Source organism: Danio rerio, chromosome 3 (genome assembly GCF_052040795.2).
Source record: "Danio rerio strain M-AB ecotype USA chromosome 3, GRCz13ab, whole genome shotgun sequence".
Taxonomy (NCBI): domain Eukaryota; kingdom Metazoa; phylum Chordata; class Actinopteri; order Cypriniformes; family Danionidae; genus Danio; species Danio rerio.
The window spans coordinates 13,151,276-13,174,730 of record NC_141023.1 but is presented as its reverse complement, the minus strand read 5'-3'; the positions used below and the strand labels follow the sequence as shown (position 1 = coordinate 13,174,730).

Here is a 23,455-nt window from a genome sequence, read left to right as displayed (position 1 = left end):
GTTTAATGCTTGATGTTTTGTTTAAATGCTAACAAGCTTGCAAAAAGATGCACGTCATTAAAGTGCCTGGATTGTTTATTTAGCTGTTCGATATCAGTTTAAATATGTCAGTTTATGTTTACAAATGTGACAGATGTATATTATTTGTGATATTTCGTAATCACTTTGTAATTTTTACCTTTTGTATTTTTCCTTTTTAGTTTTACAAGCAAATCAAGTAAAAGTGCTACACATTCGCAAGAAGAAAGTGTGATGGTGCTTTATTTCTGTTAACTATCTGTCAGCTTTGGTTTTGAACACCATTGCCAGGGCAGAATAGTAAAAAGTCGTCTACACGGCGGGAAACGTCAAGCAAGCACAAGCTTACTGAGTTAGACTGTGATATCAAGATGGACAAGTCACAGCCCAGCAAAAATGTTGAAGAAGCTAACCAAGCACTAGAAATAGAATCACGGTCAGGCAGATCACATCGGTCTACTAGATCTTCAGCCAGTGCAGCTGCGACCACAGCAAGAGCTAAAGCAGCAGCATGCAAAGTAAAAGCCTCATATGCAGAAAAGGAAGCTATCATGATGAGAGAACAAGCTCAACTAGAAGAGCATCAACAAAGAACATTAGCAGAAACAGCACGTAGAAAAGCAGAGGTTGAGGCTGAACTGTATGTATTGAAACTGCAGAAAGAAGCTGTAGCAGCATCTAAAGAGGCAGATGTTTATGACGCTGCAGCTATCGGTGAAGAGGAACTAGGTGAAGACCTAGAAAAACTTTCATACATTTCCAGCAGGATTGAACGCACCAGAGAGTATGTGCAAACACAATCTCAGTTACCAAATACTCCCAATCTGATTTCTAATTTGCAACATGAGGGTGAGAATTCTCAGTATGTAACACGGAGTTATAATGAAGGCTCACTTAGCTCCCACTCACCCACAAAGAAGGAGGAATCTAAATCAGAGATCATTCCTATAAAAAAGGAACTAACAGTTCAACACAGCCTCCAGTGCTCTCCTTCGAAAGTAAAGATTGATCCATATAGTGGAGATGATGAGGAGAGGCATCAAATCTATCCAGTAAGAGTACAGCGTGAATCCGATCCGCTCTCACAAGAAAATGCTGGGTGCTCTACACCAGCGCCACATGTCAGTGACTTCACTACATACCTGCTGAGAAAAGAAATGGTGAGTTCAGGTTTGTTTCAGTTTGACGAATGCCCTGAAAATTACTGGGCGTGGAAAACATCTTTTCAAGCTGTAACCAGTGAACTTAATCTAACTAGTAGGGAGGAGATTGACCTTCTCATAAGATGGCTCGGTCCTGATTCTTCTAATCATGCCAAACGAATCAAATCAGTTTATGTCAGTAACCCTACCTCAGGAGTTAGAGTGATATGGCGTCGCCTAGAAGAATGCTATGGTTGTCCAGAAGTCATTGAGCAGGCAATGTTAAAAAGACTTGATGTTTTCCCTCGCATCACAAACAGAGACATCCATCGTCTGAGAGACCTCGGTGATTTGCTGCTTGAGCTGCAGTCTGCAAAAGAGAGTGGTCGTTTGCCTGGACTAGCTTACCTCGACACAGCACGTGGAGTAAACCCCATTGTCGAAAAACTCCCATTCGGTCTCCAAGACAAATGGATTACGCAGGGTTCCAGATACAAAGAAGACCATAAAGTACATTTTCCTCCTTTTGAGTTCTTTGTTGAGTTTGTTTGTCGACAAGCAAGAACCAGAAACGATCCTAGTTTTGCATTTGTTTCATCCAGCAGTCTGAGCAGCTCAAAAGCCGATGGAGCTGCCAGGATAAGTAGCAGAGCTTCTGTTTTTGTCAAAAAAACAGAAATAAAGACTGCACAATCAAACCAGGAAGGAACACTGGAAAATAATGTAGAACCAAACAAGGTCTGCACCATGCACAATAAGCCTCATCCACTCCATAAGTGTCGAACATTCAGGAGCAAACATCTGGATGAACGAAAAGCACACTTGAAGGAAAAGTCCATTTGTTTTAAATGTTGTGGTTCCACCAAGCATGTTGCAAAAGACTGTATAGCATTGATCAGGTGCCGGGAATGCAATAGTGATCGACATGTGGCGGCCATGCATCCTGGACCTGCACCATGGTCTGTTACTACATGGTCCATTGAGACACCTGAGTCAAAGACAGAACAAATCAAAGAAAAAAACAGATGAGGACACAGCTGAGGTCACCAACAAGTGCACAGAGATTTGCGGAGATGTTGATAAGCCTAAATCATGTTCAAAGATCTGTCTCGTGAAAGTTTATCCATCTAATCAGTGTGAAAAGGCCAAACGCATTTATGCTGTACTAGATGAGCAGAGTAATAGATCTTTGGTGAAGTCACAGTTCTTTGATCTGTTCAACATCGATAGTAGTTCTTCTCCGTACACATTGAAGACGTGTTCAGGCATAGTGTCTACGGCGGGGAGGAAAATAACTGGATTTTCTGTTGAATCACTTGATGGAAAAACAGTAGTTGCACTTCCACCCTTGATAGAATGCGACAGCTTACCAGACGATAGATCTGAAATTCCTACGCCTGAGGTAGCTGTACATTTTCCCCACCTCACTGTGGTGTCAGATAAAATCCCACCTTTAGATCCTAACGCTCCTATCCTTCTCCTCTTAGGACGTGATGTTCTTAGTGTGCACAAAGTGCGTGAACAACGAAATGGACCCCATAACACACCATATGCACAGCGCTTAGACCTAGGCTGGGTAATAGTGGGAGAAGTTTGTCTTGATGGCATTCATCGTCAATCAAGTGTGAACGCTTATAAGACCAACGTACTTCTCAATGGACGAACTTCATATTTCCCTTCATGCACAAAGGGCATCAACGTCGTAGAAAAAGCTCAGTCACCTCTCTTGGCATACATTCCCAACCCACCATGTTCTCTCAAATCTAACGAGAGCTATTCAATTAATTTAAAGGAGGATGTGTTCTTCAGATCTCCAGATGACGATAAAGCCACTCTATCTGTGGAGGATAAAGTCTTTCTAGAAATGATGGATAAAGAGGTGTACCTTGATGAGGATAGACACTGGGTGGCGCCACTTCCATTCCGCTCCCCAAGGATTCAGCTCCCAAATAATAGAGAGCAAGCTATGCAGAGGCTAAGCTCTTTACAGCGCACTCTCTCAAAGAAACCAAAAATGAAAACGCATTTCTTTGACTTCATGCAGAAGGTGATCGAGCATAAACAAGCAGAACTGGCTCCACCCTTACATTCGGAGGAGGAATGTTGGTATTTGCCGATTTTCGGTGTTTACCACCCCCACAAACCTGACAAAATAAGAGTGGTTTTCGATTCAAGTGCCCAGTTCAGGGGAGTTTCCCTAAATGATGTTTTGCTGAGCGGTCCTGACCTCAACAACACTCTCTTGGGTGTACTGTTGCGCTTTCGCAGGGAGAAAATAGCTGTGATGGCAGACATAGAACAAATGTTCTATTGCTTCAAAGTAAAAGAGCCGCATCGCAACTATCTTCGCTTCCTTTGGCACAAAGACAACTGCCCAGAAAAGGAGATAATTGATTACAGAATGACTGTACACGTCTTTGGCAATAGTCCGTCACCTGCAGTCGCAATATATGCCCTGAGACAAGCAGCAGAACACGGCAAAGTGGAGTGCGGAACAGATGCGAAGAACTTTGTCTTGCGCAACTTCTATGTGGACGATGGTATCACGTCTGTTCCAACTGAAAGGGAAGCAATTGATCTCTTAAAACGCACACAGACAATGCTATCTAAGTCAAGCTTGAACCTGCATAAAGTGGCCTCCAACAGTGCTTCGGTGATGGAAGCATTTCCTTCTAGTGAAAGAGCCAAAGATCTCAAAGACCTAGATTTCAGTAAAGATACAATACCTCTTCAACGCAGCCTTGGTATCAGTTGGAACCTCAAGACAGATTGCTTTATGTTTAAAGCTTCTCAAGAATGCAAACCCTTCACCAGAAGAGGGATCCTTTCCACTGTCAATAGTTTATATGATCCCCTCGGGTTCGTCTGTCCAATCACTATGCAAGGCAAAGCTCTAGTGAGGGAACTTTCAACAATCCAACAGGATTGGGACACCATTCTTCCATTGGAAAAGGAAAGTTCATGGAAGGCCTGGATTTCATCGTTAGCAGAGCTTGATCAATTGCAAATACCTCGAGCTTATGTTCCAACCTCAGTGTGCAGAGCTCCACTTTGTGAGCTGTGTATTTTCTCGGATGCTTCTACTTTAGCTATTGCTGCGGTAGCATATCTTCGAGTGATTGACTCAAATGGACAGCCTCATGTGGGGTTTGTGATGGGAAGATCCAAGTTAGCCCCCTTTCCAGCACATACTGTTCCGCGCCTCGAGTTATGCGCTGCAGTGCTAGCTGTGGAGTTGATGGAATTCATAAAAGGAGAAATTGACCTGGAGCTTCATGACATCCACTTTTATACAGATAGCCGCATAGTGCTCGGATGCATTCACAATGTCACACGCAGATTCTATATGTATGTGGCTAACAGAGTTGCACGCATAAGGAAAGCCACAGAACCTAATCAGTGGCACTACATCTGTTCCGAACAGAATCCAGCGGACCATGCCACTAGGTTCGTGCCAGCAGCCAACTTACCTCTAACCAACTGGTATTCAGGTCCAGAGTTCCTTAGGAAATGTGGTCCTGTGAGATGTAATGTGGATGAATCCTATGGACTTGTTCAAGTAGAAGAGGATGTTGAAATTCGCCCTCAAGTGAAAGTTCTGGCAACGAGCATTACTGAACAGTCTCTAGACTCAAGCAGATTCCAACGTTTCTCGAGATGGAAGTCTCTGGTGAGAGCTGTCACAACTCTTACTCACATCACAAAATCCTTCTCACAATCTTCACCTAACAGTCCTTGTCGAAAGTGGCATTTGTGTACAAAGACCTCAGATGTTGAGACCTCACAAGCTAAGTCGACCATAATTAAAACTGTACAGCGAGAAGTGTTCCGAGAAGAATTTGAGAGTCTGACCAAGAATGGTAAAATCTCACAATGTAGCACACTCCTTAGACTCGACCCCTTTGTGGACAAAGAAGGTCTGTTAAGAGTCGGGGGTCGCATTCAGTGCGCTGACATCTCAGATCCAGAGAAACATCCCTTGATACTTCCATCTAGCCATCATGTGACTGATCTTTTAATTCAGCATTATCATGATCAAGTGGCTCACCAAGGACGGCATTTTACGGAGGGCGCTATACGTAGTGCTGGATTGTGGATTGTCAGCGGCAAAAGACGCATTTCAAATATCATCCACAAATGTGTCCTATGCAAAAAGCTAAGAGGTAAAATGGAAAGTCAGAAGATGTCGGCTCTGCCCCCAGACCGGCTTTCTGTAGATCCACCTTTCACATACACAGGTCTTGATGTTTTTGGACCTTTCACTGTGGTGACACGCAAAACAAGAGGGCACAACATTGAGAACAAGCGATGGGCTGTCATATTCAGTTGCTTGAGTAGTAGAGCAGTTCACTTGGAAGTTATGGAATCTTTATCAGCGTCAAGCTTTATTTGTGCTTTGAGACGTTTTTTGGCTGTGAGAGGGCCAGTAAAGCACTTTCGATCAGACAGAGGGACGAATTTTGTTGGAGCAGTGAAAGAACTCCAAATCGACAGTGGTGACTCTGAGCTAAAAGGGTTCTTGCAGAATCAAAGCTGCACTTGGACATTCAATGCTCCACACTCCTCTCATATGGGGGGTGTGTGGGAAAGAATGATCGGGATAGCCAGACGTATTCTGGAAGCGCTCTTAGTAAAATCTGCTACAAGACTCACACATGAAGTCTTAACAACCTTAATGGCAGAAGTCATGGCCATTATGAATTCCCGACCTTTAACCCCAATTTCTACAGATGCAAGTATGCCTCAAGTGCTCTCACCAGCAATGCTCTTAACTCAGAAAGCAAGTGTTGCACCAACTCCACCAGGAAACTTTGAGTTAGGACACTTGCACAAAAGTCAGTGGCGTCAAGTCCAGATGTTAGCAGATTCATTCTGGAAGCGATGGAAGCAGGAGTACTTGTCCACCTTGCAATCCAGAAGAAAATGGACTGAGGAGAGAGATAACATTCAGGAAGGAGACGTTGTTCTGTTAAAGGATGGGGAAGCTAAGCGCAGTGAGTGGCCAATTGGCCTCGTAACAAAAACCGTAGCCTCATCTGATGGGAAAGTCCGAAAGGTTATGGTAAAGACTGCTAAGCAAGGGGCTGTCAGGGAGTACTTAAGGCCTATATGTGACGTAGCTTTACTTTTATCTAGTGATTAAAAGCATAGTGGTATATCCAATACACCAGGCGGGGAGTGTACTGTATGGTGTTGATTCGTTTGGTAAGCTGTGCATTGATTTATTTAAGTGGTGTAATTGTGACATCTAGTGGCGGAAAATGTCATTGCGCCATTCTTTAGAACAACCGGATGTTTAAAAAGTCATAGAAGAAGAGACTGTGATCGCCATGCAGAGACGCGTTGTTGTTTGCTTTCAGCCCTTGTGATAGAAACGACTGTAAGTTACAAATTTTATTTTGAAAACATCTGCAATACTTCCTTTGGGTTAAATTGATTAAGGAGGGTCAGTGTTGAAATGTTTAATGCTTGATGTTTTGTTTAAATGCTAACAAGCTTGCAAAAAGATGCACGTCATTAAAGTGCCTGGATTGTTTATTTAGCTGTTCGATATCAGTTTAAATATGTCAGTTTATGTTTACAAATGTGACAGATGTATATTATTTGTGATATTTCGTAATCACTTTGTAATTTTTACCTTTTGTATTTTTCCTTTTTAGTTTTACAAGCAAATCAAGTAAAAGTGCTACACATTCGCAAGAAGAAAGTGTGATGGTGCTTTATTTCTGTTAACTATCTGTCAGCTTTGGTTTTGAACACCATTGCCAGGGCAGAATAATAGCTGAAGTAAAAATTATTTGCCTTCCTGTGAATTTTTGTTGTTGTTTTTTTGCAAATATTTCCTAAATGATGAACAGAGCAAATGTTCACAGTATTTCCTATAATATTTTTTTTCTTCTGGAGAAAGTCTTATTTATTTGTTTTATTTCTGCTAGAATAAAAGCAGTTTGTAATTTTTTTTAAAAACTATTTTAAGGTCAATATTATTAGCCCCCTTAAGCAATATTATTTTCAAGTGTCTACAGAACAAACCATCGGTATAAAATAAGTTGCCTAATTAACCCAGTTAAGCATTTAAATGTCACTTTAAGCTGTATAGAAATATCTTAAAAACAGAGTCAAATATTATTTACTGTCATCATGGCAAATATAAAATAAATTAGATCTTACAAAAGAGTTATTAAAACTATTATGTTTAGAAATGTGTTGAAAAAATTATTTTCTTTGTTTAAGAGAAATAGGGGAAAAAACAACAACAACAGGGAGGCCAATTATTATGACTTCAACTGCAGAAAAACTAAGGCTGCATTTACACTGCAGATCTTGATAGTCAATTCCGATTTTGTGACTGTATCCGATTTTTTTGCTGACCTGCTTACATCATCTTTTAAAAGTGACTCTTATCCGATCGTCTGCATTTAGTGCAGTGTAAATGCGGCCTTAGTATTGCAACGTGATTTTTTTTTTCCAATATTAGCAGTCCGAGATTTTACAAAAAAAAAATGCATTAAAGTGCTTAGCAGTGCTTATTTCTAATCAATGATAGAAAAATTTATTAAATATCATCATGGGACGTGATCTTTACTTTATATTCTAATGATTTTTGTCATAAAACAAAACTATATCATTTTGACCCATACAATGTATTTAACCATTGTCTGTTACCAGTGTTTGGGGTAATGCATTAAAAGTATTGCGAGTTACGTAATAATTTTACTTTTCTAAGTAACAAGTATTTTTAAAAAATAAAGTAATAATATTTGAGTTACTTTTTAAAAAATGTAACACGAGTTACTTTATTTAAATAATTAGCTTCTTAACAGTAAATTGCTGAATTTGAAAAAAAAATTGAGATGAGAGAATGCGTTCATTATTTTGAACACATGAAAGAAAAGGAATTGTACTTACAGGGTTTGCACTTCACTAATAAGACAAAAAAGCACAAAAGCAGCAAGCACACTGATTTAAACTTTCATTAATCTGTATATATGACATGTAGAGATAACAACAGTTAATCTAAATAGCTACTTCACAAATATAAAGCTTGTTGTTCTAAATTACATTAGATGTGATAACCGTGAAGCATGATTATTCTTCAGACATTATAACCGTACAACCAAAATCTATAATGTTGCATCACTAATTGTTATGCAGTTCAAAACATAACATATGAATGTGTCTGAATGTAGAAGAAGCCTACTTTAGCAAGTCACTGCTTTGTTGTACAAAATACAACATTTTGAATGTTTGTAAACAAAAAAAAAGTTAATTGGACAATGTAGTTGTTTTAAAATACAATATATTAACATTTTAATGTAGAAAAAGCCAATTTGGGTGTCTTTATGAGCACAAATACAGCATATGGGCTCTTATATGTAGTTGTGCCATCACTCATATAGCAACACACATCTCTTCGGCCCTTCGTTTGGGAAGCTTTTCATGAACCGGCCCCCATGACAAACTAATTGAATAGCCCTGGTGTAGGTTATACAGTGTGCTGTTAATTGCAGAACTCCTCCATTAAAAATAATAATAAAAAAACTGCAAGTTCTGAAAGAGATCAAGCCTCAGCAGGTAATAAAAAGTAACAAAAAAGTAACGTAACACATTACTTACCATAAAAAGTAACTTATTAACGTAACTAGTTACTTTTTTAGGAAAGTAACTTAATATTATAATGCATAACTTTCAAAAGTAACTTTCCCCAACACTGGCTCTTACTCTATTTTGTAATCCAGGCTGACATATTCGGTTATGCATAACAACATAAAGATGTCCACATATTTGTTCAATCAGATGCAGAGAAGTCTGGAGAAAAGAAGCAAATGAAAGCACGTAGGTTTACCTCTTTTTCAGTGTATTTATCTGCTGATCACCAGCTTGCTTGTTTGTTTTATTCAGTCTCTAATCTGTCATGTAAACCTCACAGCTAAAGTGCAGTTTAACTGGCGGGACGCTCTGGATCTGGAGGGTCTTCTGACAGAGGAGGAGATCATGATCCGGGACTCCTTTCGCACCTACTGCCAAGAGAAACTCATGCCACGCATCCTGATGGCCAACAGAAATGAAAGTGTGTGTGTACATTTATATCACGGTAATTTCTTCAACATTATTAAACTAATGCCTCTCTGTCCTCTATTAGTTTTTCACCGTGAAATTGTGTCTGAGATGGGGGAACTTGGAGTTTTGGGCCCAACCATTAAAGGTATGTACAGTATAGAACACAATATATAAATTTGTGGATTACACTTTGTGAGTGAGTGAGTAAATCTGTCTGTCTCAGATTAGCAGTCGATGCTCTAGCTGGACTACACAACTAATAAAAATTAATTATATGTCAATCATAATGAAATGATATTTCATTTTTCAGTTTTCATTTACACACAAACAGCTCAAGATGTTTTTGAGGCGCAATATAAAAATCAGATGAAAGTCCACCATAAATATTTTAATGTTGTAATTGTACAGCTGTTCTGTAAATATATTATTTGTGTTTGATAATGAGCTTTATTTACAGTGATGTCTTGCAAGGATTATAACTTAATATTTTTATAACTATATTATTTATTATTATAATGATGTTTTAGTGCATTTTTAAATCATGTTTTTTGATTCCTTGTCAGGAATTGCTAAACAATAAAGTACATGTATTGTGTTTAATAATGAGCTTTATTCCCATTGTAATTGTTATAATTATAATTTATTTATTTATTATGATTATTATTTTTATTATTATTAAATAATATTATTTATTCATTACAGCATTTTTACATAAATACTATAATAACAACAACAATAATAATAATTATTATTATTATTGTTGTTTTTAGTGTATTTTTTAAATCACATCTTTGATTCAGAAAATACTAAAAGTTGTGATGTTTTGCATTTGTTATAATTATTTTATTTCTTACTTCTTATTATTATTAAATAATATTATTTATTTATTATCTATAATTAAATAATACTATCATAACAATTACTTATTATTAAATAATCTTTTTATAACAATTATTTATTATGATGATGATGTTTTAGTGCATTTTTTTTAAATCACAATTTTTTATTTGTAATCAGGAAATGCTAAATAGTTTGTTTTCTTGTTGAAAGTAAAGAGGTGCAATGCTTGGCAAATGATAGCATGATGATTTCTGTGATATTTTTGTGATAAAATGCCCAGTGTCAGTTAAAGATGAAAATCCACCTGTATTTGTTTTTTGTCTTTTGGGATTTATTAAAAATCGCTGATTCAAATGGTTTGTCTGACAGATGATAAAAACAGCAAGTGACCAAATTCATGAATAGATCATTGATTTCTAATAATTAATTAAAAAGCACATTTAGTCACAAACAAAATATTTTCACTTGCAAAAAAGTAGAATACCTAATCTAAAATGGTATTTACTCAAAATTACCTTCTTGTTTGTTGAACGGTTGTCCTATTCTTCATGTTGATATCTGGAAAATGGCGTACAGGCTTATGTGATATTGATAAAATACATTGTTCATTAAATAAAAAAGGTAGTTTGAACTGCATACTAACAGGCTTAATTGTGCTTTTGAACTTTGTTTAAAGAGCAACTACGATATCGATGAAAATAATAAATACTCTACACCCTAGTTTAAAACTTAACTTTCAAATACATTTTCTGCATTTCTAACACTAGTTTGCACTTTCCTATCAAGGTTACGGCTGTGCTGGCACAAGTTATGTGGCGTACGGCCTCATCGCTCGAGAAGTGGAGCGAGTGGACAGCGGATATCGCTCGGTCATGAGTGTGCAGTCCTCCCTGGTCATGCACCCCATCAATGCTTACGGCACAGAGGAGCAGAAGCAGAAATACCTGCCCAGACTGGGTAAGACACCAGAAAAAAATCTGTTCACATTGTGTTTTAATGTTTAATTCCTTTTTTTTTTTAAATACTGTCTTAACTTTTAACATGTACTAAAGAAAACAAAACATACAAAATTATAATAAAAAAATATAAAAAATTACAAATAAATAAATAAAAGCATGTGTATACACATACAATATAAACATATCAAAACAATGGTTAGCAGGTGAGCAATTGCATGCAAATGTCAACCTTGCCCTGAAAAAAAAATTCAACAAAATAGTGAAACCTTATTTATAGTGAAAGTTTTCTTTTTTTTTTTTTATAGGCTTGTATATTTGTACTGTAAAAGTACATATATTTGTCAATCTTTTCTAACTATTACATTTAATTTACTGAAGACTGTCTATGTGATGTCTAGCACAAGGAGAGATTCTGGGTTGTTTTGGACTGACTGAGCCAAACCATGGCAGTGACCCAGGCAGCATGGAGACCAAGGCCAAGTACAACTCGTCCAGTCGCACTTTCACCCTCACTGGATCCAAGACTTGGTTGGTTCTGCACTGCTTTTATGAAATGCATACATTTTAGAACACTGGGAAAGTCTGAATAAACCTCACAACTGCGTCCATTTGTACTGACCAACTACACCAAAATATAGACGGTCAAACTGACAAGGTATTAAGATCATCTTTACTACATTAATCACGCTTGTGGCCATTATTACAGATTGCACTGTGGTTTAATTTTAGGAAAATAGTGAAATGCCTGAACTAGTATAGTTCAGTAAATAAAACATGCATACTGAAATAACTGTAACATTCCAAGGCACTTACAATAGGTGTCCACAAGGTGGTGCTATGAGCTTTTTTTAAGGACTTAAAAAAATAAGAAATATTCTGTTATCATTTACACACCCTTCATGAGTTTCTTTCTTCTGTTGAACACACAAAAAGATATTTTGAAGAAAGCGAGAAATCTGTAACCATTGACCTCCATTGTATTTGTTTTTCCTACTATGGGAGTCAATGGTTACAGGTTTTCAGCTTTCTTCAAAATATCTTCTTTTGTGTTCATCAAACTCGTAACGATTTGGAACCACTGGAGGGTGAGTAAATAGTGAGAGAATTTTTTTGGGGTATCTATTTAAAGGGATAGTACACCCAAAACCAGTTTGACTTTTGGAAAAGGCAGCCATTGATTTCCATAGTGTACTAATATGGATGTCAATGGTTACCACATCCAGCTTTTGTAAAAATATCTTCTTTTGTGTTCAACAGAACAACAAAAAATGTTTTGAAACAAGTCAAGGGTGAGATAGTTACATAGAACAGAATTTTCATTTTTAGGGTATTGCTTTAATAGTCAGTTTCTATCAGTCCCCGGATGTCAGAGCCAATCCAGAATTACATATTTTTTGTAAGGATTTTTACTTTGACTTCAGTATTATTTCCTAGAAGTTTTGTTTGCGTTTAAGAGTTTTGAAGCATAAATACAATGGGCAGAATAGAAGCCTAATGTGTGCTTTAAATATTTAGTGCCCAAACGTTTTCATATAAAGAGCCAAAATCCAAACTTAATTGAGGGATGTGGGCCGAATATTTACCAAAATGAAAATATTACACCATATTACATTTGTTTCCCAGGGGAAATTTCTTAATTTATTTGCTAATATTTATAAATAACTAGAAAATGTTTCTTTGAATCATATTAACTAATACGGTTTAGTTTTTAACATTTATTAATGAACTTGTTATAGCCTCCTAGGGCTTGAGTGTTCACATATGTGGACAGCACATTTTAGCTCTTAAGTGGCTATATAAAATACTTTAAATGTTTTATATTTTGCTACAGACATACAGTGTCATCCTGCAACTGTTTTCCAGCATATGAAATGTCCCAAACCCTGTTTTTAACTGTCCAAAATGGGGAAAATCGTTGTTTTAACTCTCTGATAGTCAAAGCAAATTCCAAAAAAAAAATTCTATGTTAAATTTGCATTCAAAAAAATTTGGGAGTAAGTTTTTTATGTAAATTGGGACCACGAGTCCACATATATGGACATAATTTTTCTCTAAAAGTACATCATATCAAAAGATGATACTTAGATTTTTATTCTAATTAGGTTCCAATAAGCCCAAATAGCAAAGAGAAATAAAAAAATGCATGTAAAAAACACTATAAGTTCAAATAAGTTCAATGCTGAAAACACTAGTCAACAGTGGCGTTGCGAGGGGGGGGGCTTTGGGGGCTTAAGCCCCTGATGTATTGTCAAAAGCCCCTCATCTTTTGCAATATGTTCCACTTAAATAAAAATATAGGTATATATAATAAATAATATATAAGTATATATAATGGTGTACAACATTTAATTTGTTATCTAAGTACTGAAAATTACGGCGTACATCACGCACATTCCACCTCACACAGTGTTTGTGTCGGGTCAGCTGTTCAGCAGTACCTGTATCTACCGGCAGGTGGAAGTGGCACTGTTGTCACATGATGTTTAAAAAAAATCCACCACTGCCGTTCATTTATTCATTATTTTGAAGAGCTGAAGTTGATGAGGTAACTCTTTCGCGAAACTGAATAGTTCTAACTAATGAAGCTTAAAATTTGTTTCCACAGTATAAAATGTGTGTAGTTTTGGTGAAATAAAATAACTGTAATGGATAAAATGTGCATCATATCAATGCATACATGCAAATTAGTCAGAAAAACGGAAATTGTTCTAGCTTTCTAGATATGATATAGATATCTAGGCATATTTATCTAGATATGATATAGCCAGTCACATCTGTTTCTGTAATAGTTAAATCACAGTGAGTTCATGCATCTAGCATATTGTATAGCTACATTCTACTTTAACATGCTATGTCAGTTAGCAGGGGATTATAAATCGACTTTCTTATGAAAATACCTGAGATGGCTGGAAGAAGACATACAGTTTAAGTCTGATTAGCCCCAGTTAAATTATTAGCCCCCTGTTCATTTTATCCCCTAATTTCTGTTTAACGGAGAGCAGATTTTTTCAACACATTTCTAAACATAATAGTGATAATAACTCATCTCTAATAACTGATTTGTTTTATCTTTGCCATGATGACAATAAATAATATATGCCTAGACATTTTTCAAGACACTTCTATTCAGCTTAAAGTGACATTTAAAGGCTTTAAAGGCAGGTTAGGGTAATTAGGCAAGTTATTGTATAATGATGGTTTGTTCTGTAGACTATCAGAGAAAAAATTTTGCTTAAAGGGGCTAATTAATTTGACCCTAAAAGGTTTTTTTTTTAAAAGTAATTTTGCTTTTATTCTAGCTGAAATAAAACGAATAAGAATTACCTCAAAAGACAAAATATTTTCAGACACACTGTGGAAATTTCCTTGCTCTGTTAAACATCATTTGGGAAATATTTAAAAAAGAAAATAAAATTCAAAGGGAAATATTAATTCTGACTTCAACTGTATAAACATTTATTATCGCAGTCGCGTAAATGATTAGTTAAAGCCTTTTTATGTTTATTCAGATCTTATTTTCATTCAACTACAGCAATAGCTGATGCCTTCATCCATATTAAGGATTTCCTGGACTGTTCTACTACTTTTGTGAGGCATATCTGGAAATTCTGCTCAATGAATGAATGAAACAGGCATTACTTGCATTTAAAGTGCTACAATGCCCACATCACCTTATTTTGAGGAAAACTGGAAAAAAAACTCCCTCAAAAGAAATTCGAAGTAAACACATTTCTAGCATATAAATCTTTATTTTTATTTTTGTACTATTTTTGATAAAATTTTTATTATGTCAAAAATAGTAGCCTATTGAATATCAATATTTTGCGAGGTATTAAATTTAGAAATTCCAGTATCTTGACAACACTACACCTTAGTTAATTTGTTTGTAGCTTTGTATCACATTGGATAACAACTCACAATATAAAATAAATCATATTTTTTAGATTTGAAGACATGCAGACAATTACATTTTCAAAAAACAAACAGAAACTGCAAATCAGGAGAGAAGATAGGAGGCTCAAGAGGTATGATATGGCTCACAACAGACTAGTAAATGAGAAGTGGGATAATTAATTAATGTTTATTTTTTTCCTTTTTGGTGTTACAAGTCACAAAGCTTCAAATTGTATTGCTAAAAGTCAACGCAAAAGCCCTATTTATTATTAAACCATTTATAAATCTATTATAAAAGTAGATTACCTTTTGAAAGTGGTGGTATTTTAGCGGGGTGAATTAGAACATTATTTTTTAATGGGGGGGGGGGGGATTGGGGGTCTTTGGGGCTAAGCCCCTTATCCCTTTCAACCCTAGCAACGCCCCTGCTAGTCAACATGCTCCTGCCTTCGCCTAGATTTGCACTAAAACTCAGATTTATTTACAACATTTAATTGAAATATTTAAGTTGGCTTTTTTTTTGTAGCTCAGAAATAAAAGAAACAAGGGGTCACTTTTAAATCGAAATAACGATCTCTGTCAAAGGGATTCACCCTAAACACCTCCCCATCATTCTCAGATGGGATGCTGGGCCAAATCAAAGTTACTATTACTATGGGCCAATTTTGGCCCGCAGGCCCTACTTTGTGCATCTCTGCTCCCTATTTCTTACTGTAACATGATTTCAACATCAATAGCACCAAGCCTCAGACCTGACTCAAAAGTGCTTTACAGAATTTTTTTTTTTAAATAAAAGTGAAATAAACAAACAACTAAAAGGAAATAACAACGAGAGATGATGATGATGATGATACCTTCATTTCATACACTGAACTAAAACAAACATTCAAATGTGGTAAAATGATGGAACTGAAACTAATACTAAGCTACTGTGCTTTAGAAAACATACATTTTGTGAAATTATTCATACTGTGGACGGCAGAAGTTGTAAAAAGCATTGGATCTGCTTAATTATTTTAAGGTAAGTGGTTGCAAAAAATGTATAAAGGCTGAATTTAAACAAACAAATTAAGTTGAACATTACTATATTTGTGTGTTTAAATTCAGCCTATATAATTAGTTTCCAACCGCTTGCCTTAAAATAATGGAGTAAATCCACAGAATTTTTTTTCAGTGTGTCTTCTGTAATCTTATACTGTTTCCCTATTTCTTGCTCAGGATCACAAACTCTCCAGTGGCTGATATCTGTGTGGTTTGGGCTAAATGTGAGGATGGGAAGGTTCGTGGCTTCATCTTGGAGCGTGGCATGAAGGGTCTGTCCACCCCCAAGATTGAAGGCAAATTCTCCCTGCGGGCTTCAGCCACTGGTATGATCATCATGGATGAGGTGGAAGTACCAGAGGAAAACCTGCTGCCCAAAGCTTCAGGACTAGCAGTAAGTGAGAGAAAGACTGCATGAGACTCCATTAAAAATACTGGCTCAGGTTTTAATGGCTTTATTATTAGTAGAAATGGATGTAAAATCAATACTAGATGTAAAGTCTGGCATAAAAGAAACCAGAGCTGTGGCCTATTTTTTTTTTGTTATTAGAAATTTGACCTGCTGTATGCAACAATAGATGAATTTGCAGTGTTATTAGGTGCTTTGTGCCAAACTATAGGATATTAATGATGATAATAATCCATTACCTAGAACTACCCACTGACCACTTTATTAGGTACACCTTACTAGAACTGTGTTGGACAGCCTTTTGCCTTCAGAACTGCCTTAATCCTTCATGGCATAGATTTAACAAGGTACTGGAAAATATTCCTAAATGCATTGAGTAGCTGCCATGTGATTGGCTGCTTAGAAATTTACGTTAAGCAAACTGGACAGGCTAATATACACTCGCTGGTCACTTTATTAGGTACACCTGTCCAACTGCTCGTTAATGCGAATTTAACGCCAATCACATGGCAGCAACTCAATGCATTTAGGCATGTAGACATGGTCAAGACGATCTGCTGCAGTTCAAAGTGAGCATCAGAATGGGGAAGAAAGGTGATTTAAGTGACTTTAAAAGTGGCATGGTTGTTGGTGCCAGACGGGCTGGTCTGAGTATTTCAGAAGCTGCTGATCTACTGGGATTTTCACGCACAACCATCTGTAGGGTTTACAGAGAATGGTCCGAAAAAAGAGAAAATATCCAGTGAGTGGCAGTTCTGTAGGCGTAAATGCCTTGTTGATGCCAGAGGTTAGAGGAGAATGACCAGACTGGTTCCAGCTGGTAGAAAGGCAACAGTAACTCATATAGCCACTCATTACAACTGAGGTATGCAGAAGCGCATCTCTGAAAGCACAACACGTCCAACCTTGAGGCGGATGGGCTACAGCAGCAGAAGGCCACAGCGGGTGCCACTCCTGTCAGCTAAGAACAGGAAACTGAGGCTACAGTTCACACAGGCTCACCAAAACTGAACAATAGAAGATTGGAAAAACATTTCCTGGTCTGATGCATCTCGATTTCTGCTGCGACATTCGGATGGTAGGGTCAGAATTTGGAGTCAACAACATAAAAAAAAAACATGGAACCATCCTGCCTTATATCAATGATTCAGGCTGGTTGTGGTGGTGTAATGATGTGAGGGATATTTTCTAGGCACACTTTGGGCCCATTAGTACCAGTTAAGCATTGTGCCAACGCCACAGCCTACCTGAGTATTGTTGCTGACCATGTCCATCTCTTTATGACCACAGTGGTTACTTCCAGCAAGATAATGCGCCATGCCATAAAGCGTGAATCATCTCAGACTGGTTTCTTGAACATGACAATGAGTTCACTGTACTTGAATGGCCTGGGATGTGGTGGAACGGGAGACTCGCATCATGGACAAATCTGCAGCAACTGCTTGATGTTATGTCAATACGGACCAAAATCTCTGAGGAATATTTTCAGTACCTTGTTGAATCTATGCCACAAAGGATTAAGGCAGTTCTGAAGGCAAAAATGGGTCCAACCCGGTACTAGTAAGGTGTACCTAATAAAGTGTAAGGTAGTAATGTGTACCTAATAAATAATTTGGTCAGGAACGCATAAAAATGGACAGTTGCCAACAATTGATTTTATTGAAGTGTGTACAGTTATCTTAGCCCATTTCTCTAAGACTTCAGTTAATTGTAAGCCCTGCTTTTATTTCAGGACCAAGTAAAAAAGTTGAAATAATTTCCAATTAGTGTCATTAATAGCTAAATGTCATTCCAGATCCATGAATTCCTCTACATGTCTGAACCTCCATAATATCCATGTTATCTTCTAAGAAAAGCATTTGAGTATGAGTGTATTTCCTATGGATGGTCGCTGTCATCTTTTGAATTTGAAACGTTATATTAAGTCCTTATTTATTTCACACTCCACTGACCACTTAGTCAATGCATAATGTGTTTCATTAAGTAATGCTAACATAGCCTTGATTTTTCTTCCATGTTTACCAGGGCCCGTTTGGGTGTCTGAATAATGCTCGTTATGGCATTGCTTGGGGAGCTCTGGGAGCCGCAGAGTTCTGCTTCCATGCCACAAGACAGTACACACTGGACAGGTCAACGAACATCTATAATCTAACAAACACATAGACCTATTGCTAAGTGACAATAATTGTGACAGCCTTGTTTTTACAGAGATAACATTAGTCCTGTTTTAAATTTGCCACTATGCTGATGCACAGGTGTTTGTAGATCCGCCCTCTTTTGAAAATGAGGCTGGGAGCACAATCTTATTTGAATTTAAAATGGCTTTAGGTGAATTTCCTTATGGTGAATTTGTGCATGATTCTAACAGAGTAAAATAAGCTGTATTGCAGGGGTCACCAACATGGTGCCCAGGTAGCCCGCGAGGATCACATGTGTTGCCCGCAGGCCTGTTCTAAAAATAGCTCACCATAGCGCCACTTACCAGTAAGCTTCATCTAATATAGAAGTAATCAGTTAAAAATGTAAATATTTGCAGAGATATATAAAAATAAAGTGTTGCACATTGATACATTAAATACAGGGTATTTCCTACCCTGCTAAATCATTGTTGATCACTTTTGTGAGAATAATTAACATGATCAGTGTCTTCACATGGATGAATATCATTAATCATTACCAAAAACATAAAGTATAATTAAAAGTAAATTGAGCAAATTTGTTATTTGAGAAGTGTTTATCACACTGGTAGCCCTCAACATTAATCGTTACCCAAGAAGTAGCTCTCAGTTTCATAAAGGTTGGTGACCCCTGCTGTATTGTTTCTGTTAGAATCCAGTTTGGAGTTCCACTCGCCAGAAACCAGCTGATGCAGAAGAAGATGGCAGACATGTTGACCGAGATCACCCTCGGCCTGCAGTCGTGTCTGCAACTGGGCCGACTGATAGATGACAAAAAGTAAGATCTTTGTGCTGCTGCAAATATTGAATTGAATTTATACATTTGGATATTATTATTATTTTTTGTGATGCAGGAAACAAGTGAGCAATAGTTACAGATAAAGGTTTGGTTGTGATTTAAAAGATGGAAGACCAGGAAATATCAGGTTATTAAAAGGAAATCATTGAGATTTCTGTACAGAATAGCATTTTTAGTTTTTTTCTCTGTCCTAAAAATAAGTCAGCAGGAAGAGGAAATAGATTGGTCGAAAATATTTCTGGGAATTCTGATGAAGGGAAGAAACGTTGAAACATTATACACTTCCTGTTGACTCATCTATTTTTAGAAGTGAATGAAAATAGATTAGAAGTTTTATAAATGCAACTTTTTCATAAGTGAGTTTATTAAAAATGACTTCATAATTATATAGGAGGTAAAGAATGTTATACTTTTACTTGTAGGTTTCATGGCCCTTTAACTAAAAATAAAAACTATAAATACTGGCATAAACTATTACCACTACCACCATAAATTATTATCACTTATTATCACCACCTGCCATTAAGATGGCTTTTAATACTTATTTTTATCTGCACTATTGCTGTGTATATTTTTTATTATTTCTCTTGTTTTATTGCTCTTGTTTATTGTATTGTCCTTGAGTTGCCAGAAAGGCGCCTTTAAAAAATGTATTATTATTATTATTAATTATTAGTCCCCATAAATGTAGCTACTTATTAGTGCAAAATTAAATGCTAATTAACATTTTCAAAAAAAAAAAAAATTATATATATATATATATATATATATATATATATATATATATATATATATATATATATATATATATATATATATATAAAATTTTATTTATTTTTTTTTTTTATTTGTAATTTAAAGATGCAATATTATACACCATCTGAATAAAAAAAATGAATTACTGCTGTCACATTTATAATATTTAGCTGACGATGAACTGTCTAAAGCAGGGGTGGGCAAACTCAGTCCTGGAGGGCCGGTGTCCTGCACAGTTTAGATCCAACGTTAATCAAACACACCTAAATATGCTAATCAGTGTCTTGAAGATCACTAAAAATCTATAAGCAGGTGTGTTTGATTAGAGTTGGAGCTAAAATGTGCAGAAACTGGCCCTCCAGGACTGAGTTTGCCCACTTGGAATAATTGCGATTATGCAATTACTTGTCTATTTTGATTAATTGATGATTAATTGTCTGTTTGAGGGTCAAAATAGAAATCAAATATATGACCAAATATCAACATTTGCAATTCTAATGATGACAATTAATATGTAAAATGCCAATTATTACAGTATATTGAAATATTTTGAATATGTATAAAATAAACGCTAGTGACAACCTCCTTTCACACAATGTAAAAGCAAAATTATTATAGCTATACAATCCAAAAACGTGAAGTTGTGTGTTAAATATTTGATTTCTTTATGGAGGTTTTTGTCATGCTTTTGAATTATTACAAATTATTGAGATTGGTTGTAAGTTGTTGTCACTTTGCAACTTTAAATATTGAAGTGATTTATTCCATTCAGTACAATAAATGTCAGAAACAAGCAAACATAACAAACCTAAAACCTGGCCTATAACACAACATGGTGTAAAATAACACACTAGAGAAACAAAAAACATGTTAGGAAGATTTGCTACTAAACAGATACATTGGCTATTCATTGCTAGTTAGGGTTAGGTTGTAGGCATTGCTGGTGTTTTAAATTCTTAAACTGGTGCAGATGCAGTCTCTCGTCATCGTCAGTTTGAAAGTGAAAGTAAAATACACCTGTGTTTTTGCATTTTATTTTTTTGTCTTCCCTTGTGGCTATTAAAGGAATTGCAGCATCTTAAACGACTGTAGTTATTAGATTGTTATTTGATAAATTGCGACAGGCCTAGTTAAAATGTAAGAAAAACAGTAAAAGTGGTCAAATGTTGAAGCCTCTAACACTGTCCTGATTACATGTGACACAACAAGATTCCAGCAACAAGCTATTTGGCTGTCTGCACCAAATGCGACATGACTAAAACATTTAAATACCAGCCATTCATTTAAATATCAGCCATTGCACTTCAGACAAAACGCTAAGGGTTATAATCTAGTTAATACATATTTAACCTATTAGCCATTAGTAAAATACATGAGTGACTGATGTTGTTGGTTTCCACGGAGTCACTGACTTTCATTTTCAATCTGTTTGCTTGTTATTTAATTTTCTAGATCTGGGGTCCGTTCTTCATACCTCGCTTAAATGATCTAAGATGATTTGGCAGATACTGGATCTTTTCATCTCGATAACTGATCTCTCGCTAATTTGGTTCTTCAAACAAGTTCGTGAATCAGATTAGAATGTCTGGATAAACTGATCTGAGATCGCTGCGTGTGTTTGTGAAGGACAAATCTATCGATCCTCGAAATCATGATCAACAATGCAACGATTGGCTGACGGCACAGCAGCGTAATGACATCATCTGATTAATATTCAATTATCCATGTGAGCAAAATTACATCAAATTAGCAGTAACGGTTTGTTAAATATGACACGCAATAACCTTCCACATTTGTTATGAGCTGTCAAGTGTATTCATCATGTATTTCAATGCAAATCAATGTATTTAGTTCTACATTTAGAAAAGATTTTCTTTATTATAGTAGCCGTTTTTTTTTATCTGTGTAAAGAATAACTAGATGTTTACAAAAGCATTTTGATATTGGTAAAGGCATCTGCAACTTTTGTGAAGCATCAAATCACCGGCATATTAACTATCAAAACATGTTTATGACTGCATAAATGTATTATTGTTTTTAAAAAAGTCACATATTGTGCATTTCTATTATACACAATTTGTACTAAATCGATCTAAAAAATTCACATCAATAAGTTTTCTCTTTGCACCGCCAGGTGGCAGTCTTTGTACTTTCATTTCGAGGGTGCAGATTGCATAAGTTTTAATAATATGTATAACTTTATTTATTTTATTAATGACTATAACTTTATATATATATATATATATATATATATATATATATATATATATATATATATATATATATATATATATATATATATAAAGTTATAATTCTGATATTTTCTTACAGTAGTAGTTATATACACTTGGGAAAATGGTAAATATTTTTTAACTATATATATATATATATATATATATATATATATATATATATATATATATATAGTTAAAAAATATATATAACTTAATATATAACTTTATTAACTATATATATATATATATATATATATATATATATATATATATATATATATATATATATATATAGTTAAAAAATATTCACCATTTTCCCAAGTGTATATAACTACTACTGTAAGAAAATATCAGAATTCGGAACATACTTTCTGTATTATCTTTGCTTGAACTGAGCCGATCTAATCCTGTTTATATGAAATGAACCTGCTCCCGATCAGGTTTGACCTAGCAGAACTGTTGCTATGACAACAATTCTCGGATCAGCTTTGAAGAACGAAACGATCCTGGATCGTGTCAAATCATCAGTATCCAAATCCAGCTAACTGAGTAATCCATGTACAAAGAACAGACCCCTGAGGTGAACTATCTGCTGCTGCTTTCAGTAGTTTGCCAATAAAAGTCATGTAAAATTGTGTTTAAACTCACATTAGTAGCATTTAGCACTGAATAAAGCACATAATCTGTACCTGAGGTGATCATTGTTGTAGTGGTTTATGCTGTTGTTTTGCCACAATGCCACAGAAGTAAAAACTCTTTGCAAAATAGAAATTTTGCCTGATGCTGTCGCAAATGGTTAGGATAAAAACTCGTAACATTAAAAAAGATACCTTGTGGTAGTATTTAATTTTCAAGGTGTGAGGTGAACTATCTGCTGCTGCTTCAGTAGTACAGCAATAAGTGTAACGTAAAATGGTGCTCAAACTCACATTAGTAGCTTCTTGCACCGTATAAAGCACATAATCAGTACCTGAGGTGATCATTGTCATAGTAGTTTATGCTGTTGTTTTGCCATGATGCTAAAATAGAAATGTTGTTTGGATGTAACAAGATGTATAGGACAAAAACTCGTAACGTGAAAAAGATACCTTTTATCACGTCGCGGTGTAGTTAGGACATTTTGTG

General features: G+C 35.9%; 2 protein-coding genes across 11 annotated transcripts in view; one reads left to right on the top strand and one right to left on the bottom strand.

Moving 5' to 3' along the window:
• gcdhb (glutaryl-CoA dehydrogenase b) overlaps positions 1-23,455 on the top strand; it is a 33,995-nt gene that overhangs the window by 3,445 nt on the left and 7,095 nt on the right. For 3 of the 9 annotated variants that reach the window (NM_001442910.1, XM_087242613.1, NM_001006024.2), the window contains 8 exons: positions 8,958-8,996; positions 9,091-9,231; positions 9,304-9,366; positions 10,848-11,018; positions 11,419-11,548; positions 16,133-16,349; positions 18,390-18,493; positions 19,194-19,319. In NM_001442910.1, coding sequence (NP_001429839.1) covers positions 8,958-8,996; positions 9,091-9,231; positions 9,304-9,366; positions 10,848-11,018; positions 11,419-11,548; positions 16,133-16,349; positions 18,390-18,493; positions 19,194-19,319 — 991 coding nt within the window. Of the gene's footprint in view, positions 1-200; positions 6,864-8,899; positions 8,997-9,090; positions 9,232-9,303; positions 9,367-10,847; positions 11,019-11,418; positions 13,212-15,346; positions 16,350-18,389; positions 18,494-19,193; positions 19,320-23,455 lie in introns of those variants that run through there. The other 6 variants (NM_001442911.1, NM_001442912.1, NM_001442913.1 and 3 more) reach the window with 6 other exon arrangements.
• syce2 (synaptonemal complex central element protein 2) overlaps positions 8,998-23,455 on the bottom strand; it is a 48,971-nt gene continuing 34,513 nt past the window's right edge. For both annotated transcript variants that reach the window (XM_087242698.1, XM_087242697.1), the window contains exons 5-6: positions 10,577-10,619; positions 8,998-9,209 (exon numbers count right to left, since the gene is read on the bottom strand). In XM_087242698.1, coding sequence (XP_087098824.1) covers positions 10,608-10,619 — 12 coding nt within the window. In that variant the 3' untranslated portion in view covers positions 8,998-9,209; positions 10,577-10,607. The remainder of the gene's footprint in view (positions 9,210-10,576; positions 10,620-23,455) is intronic.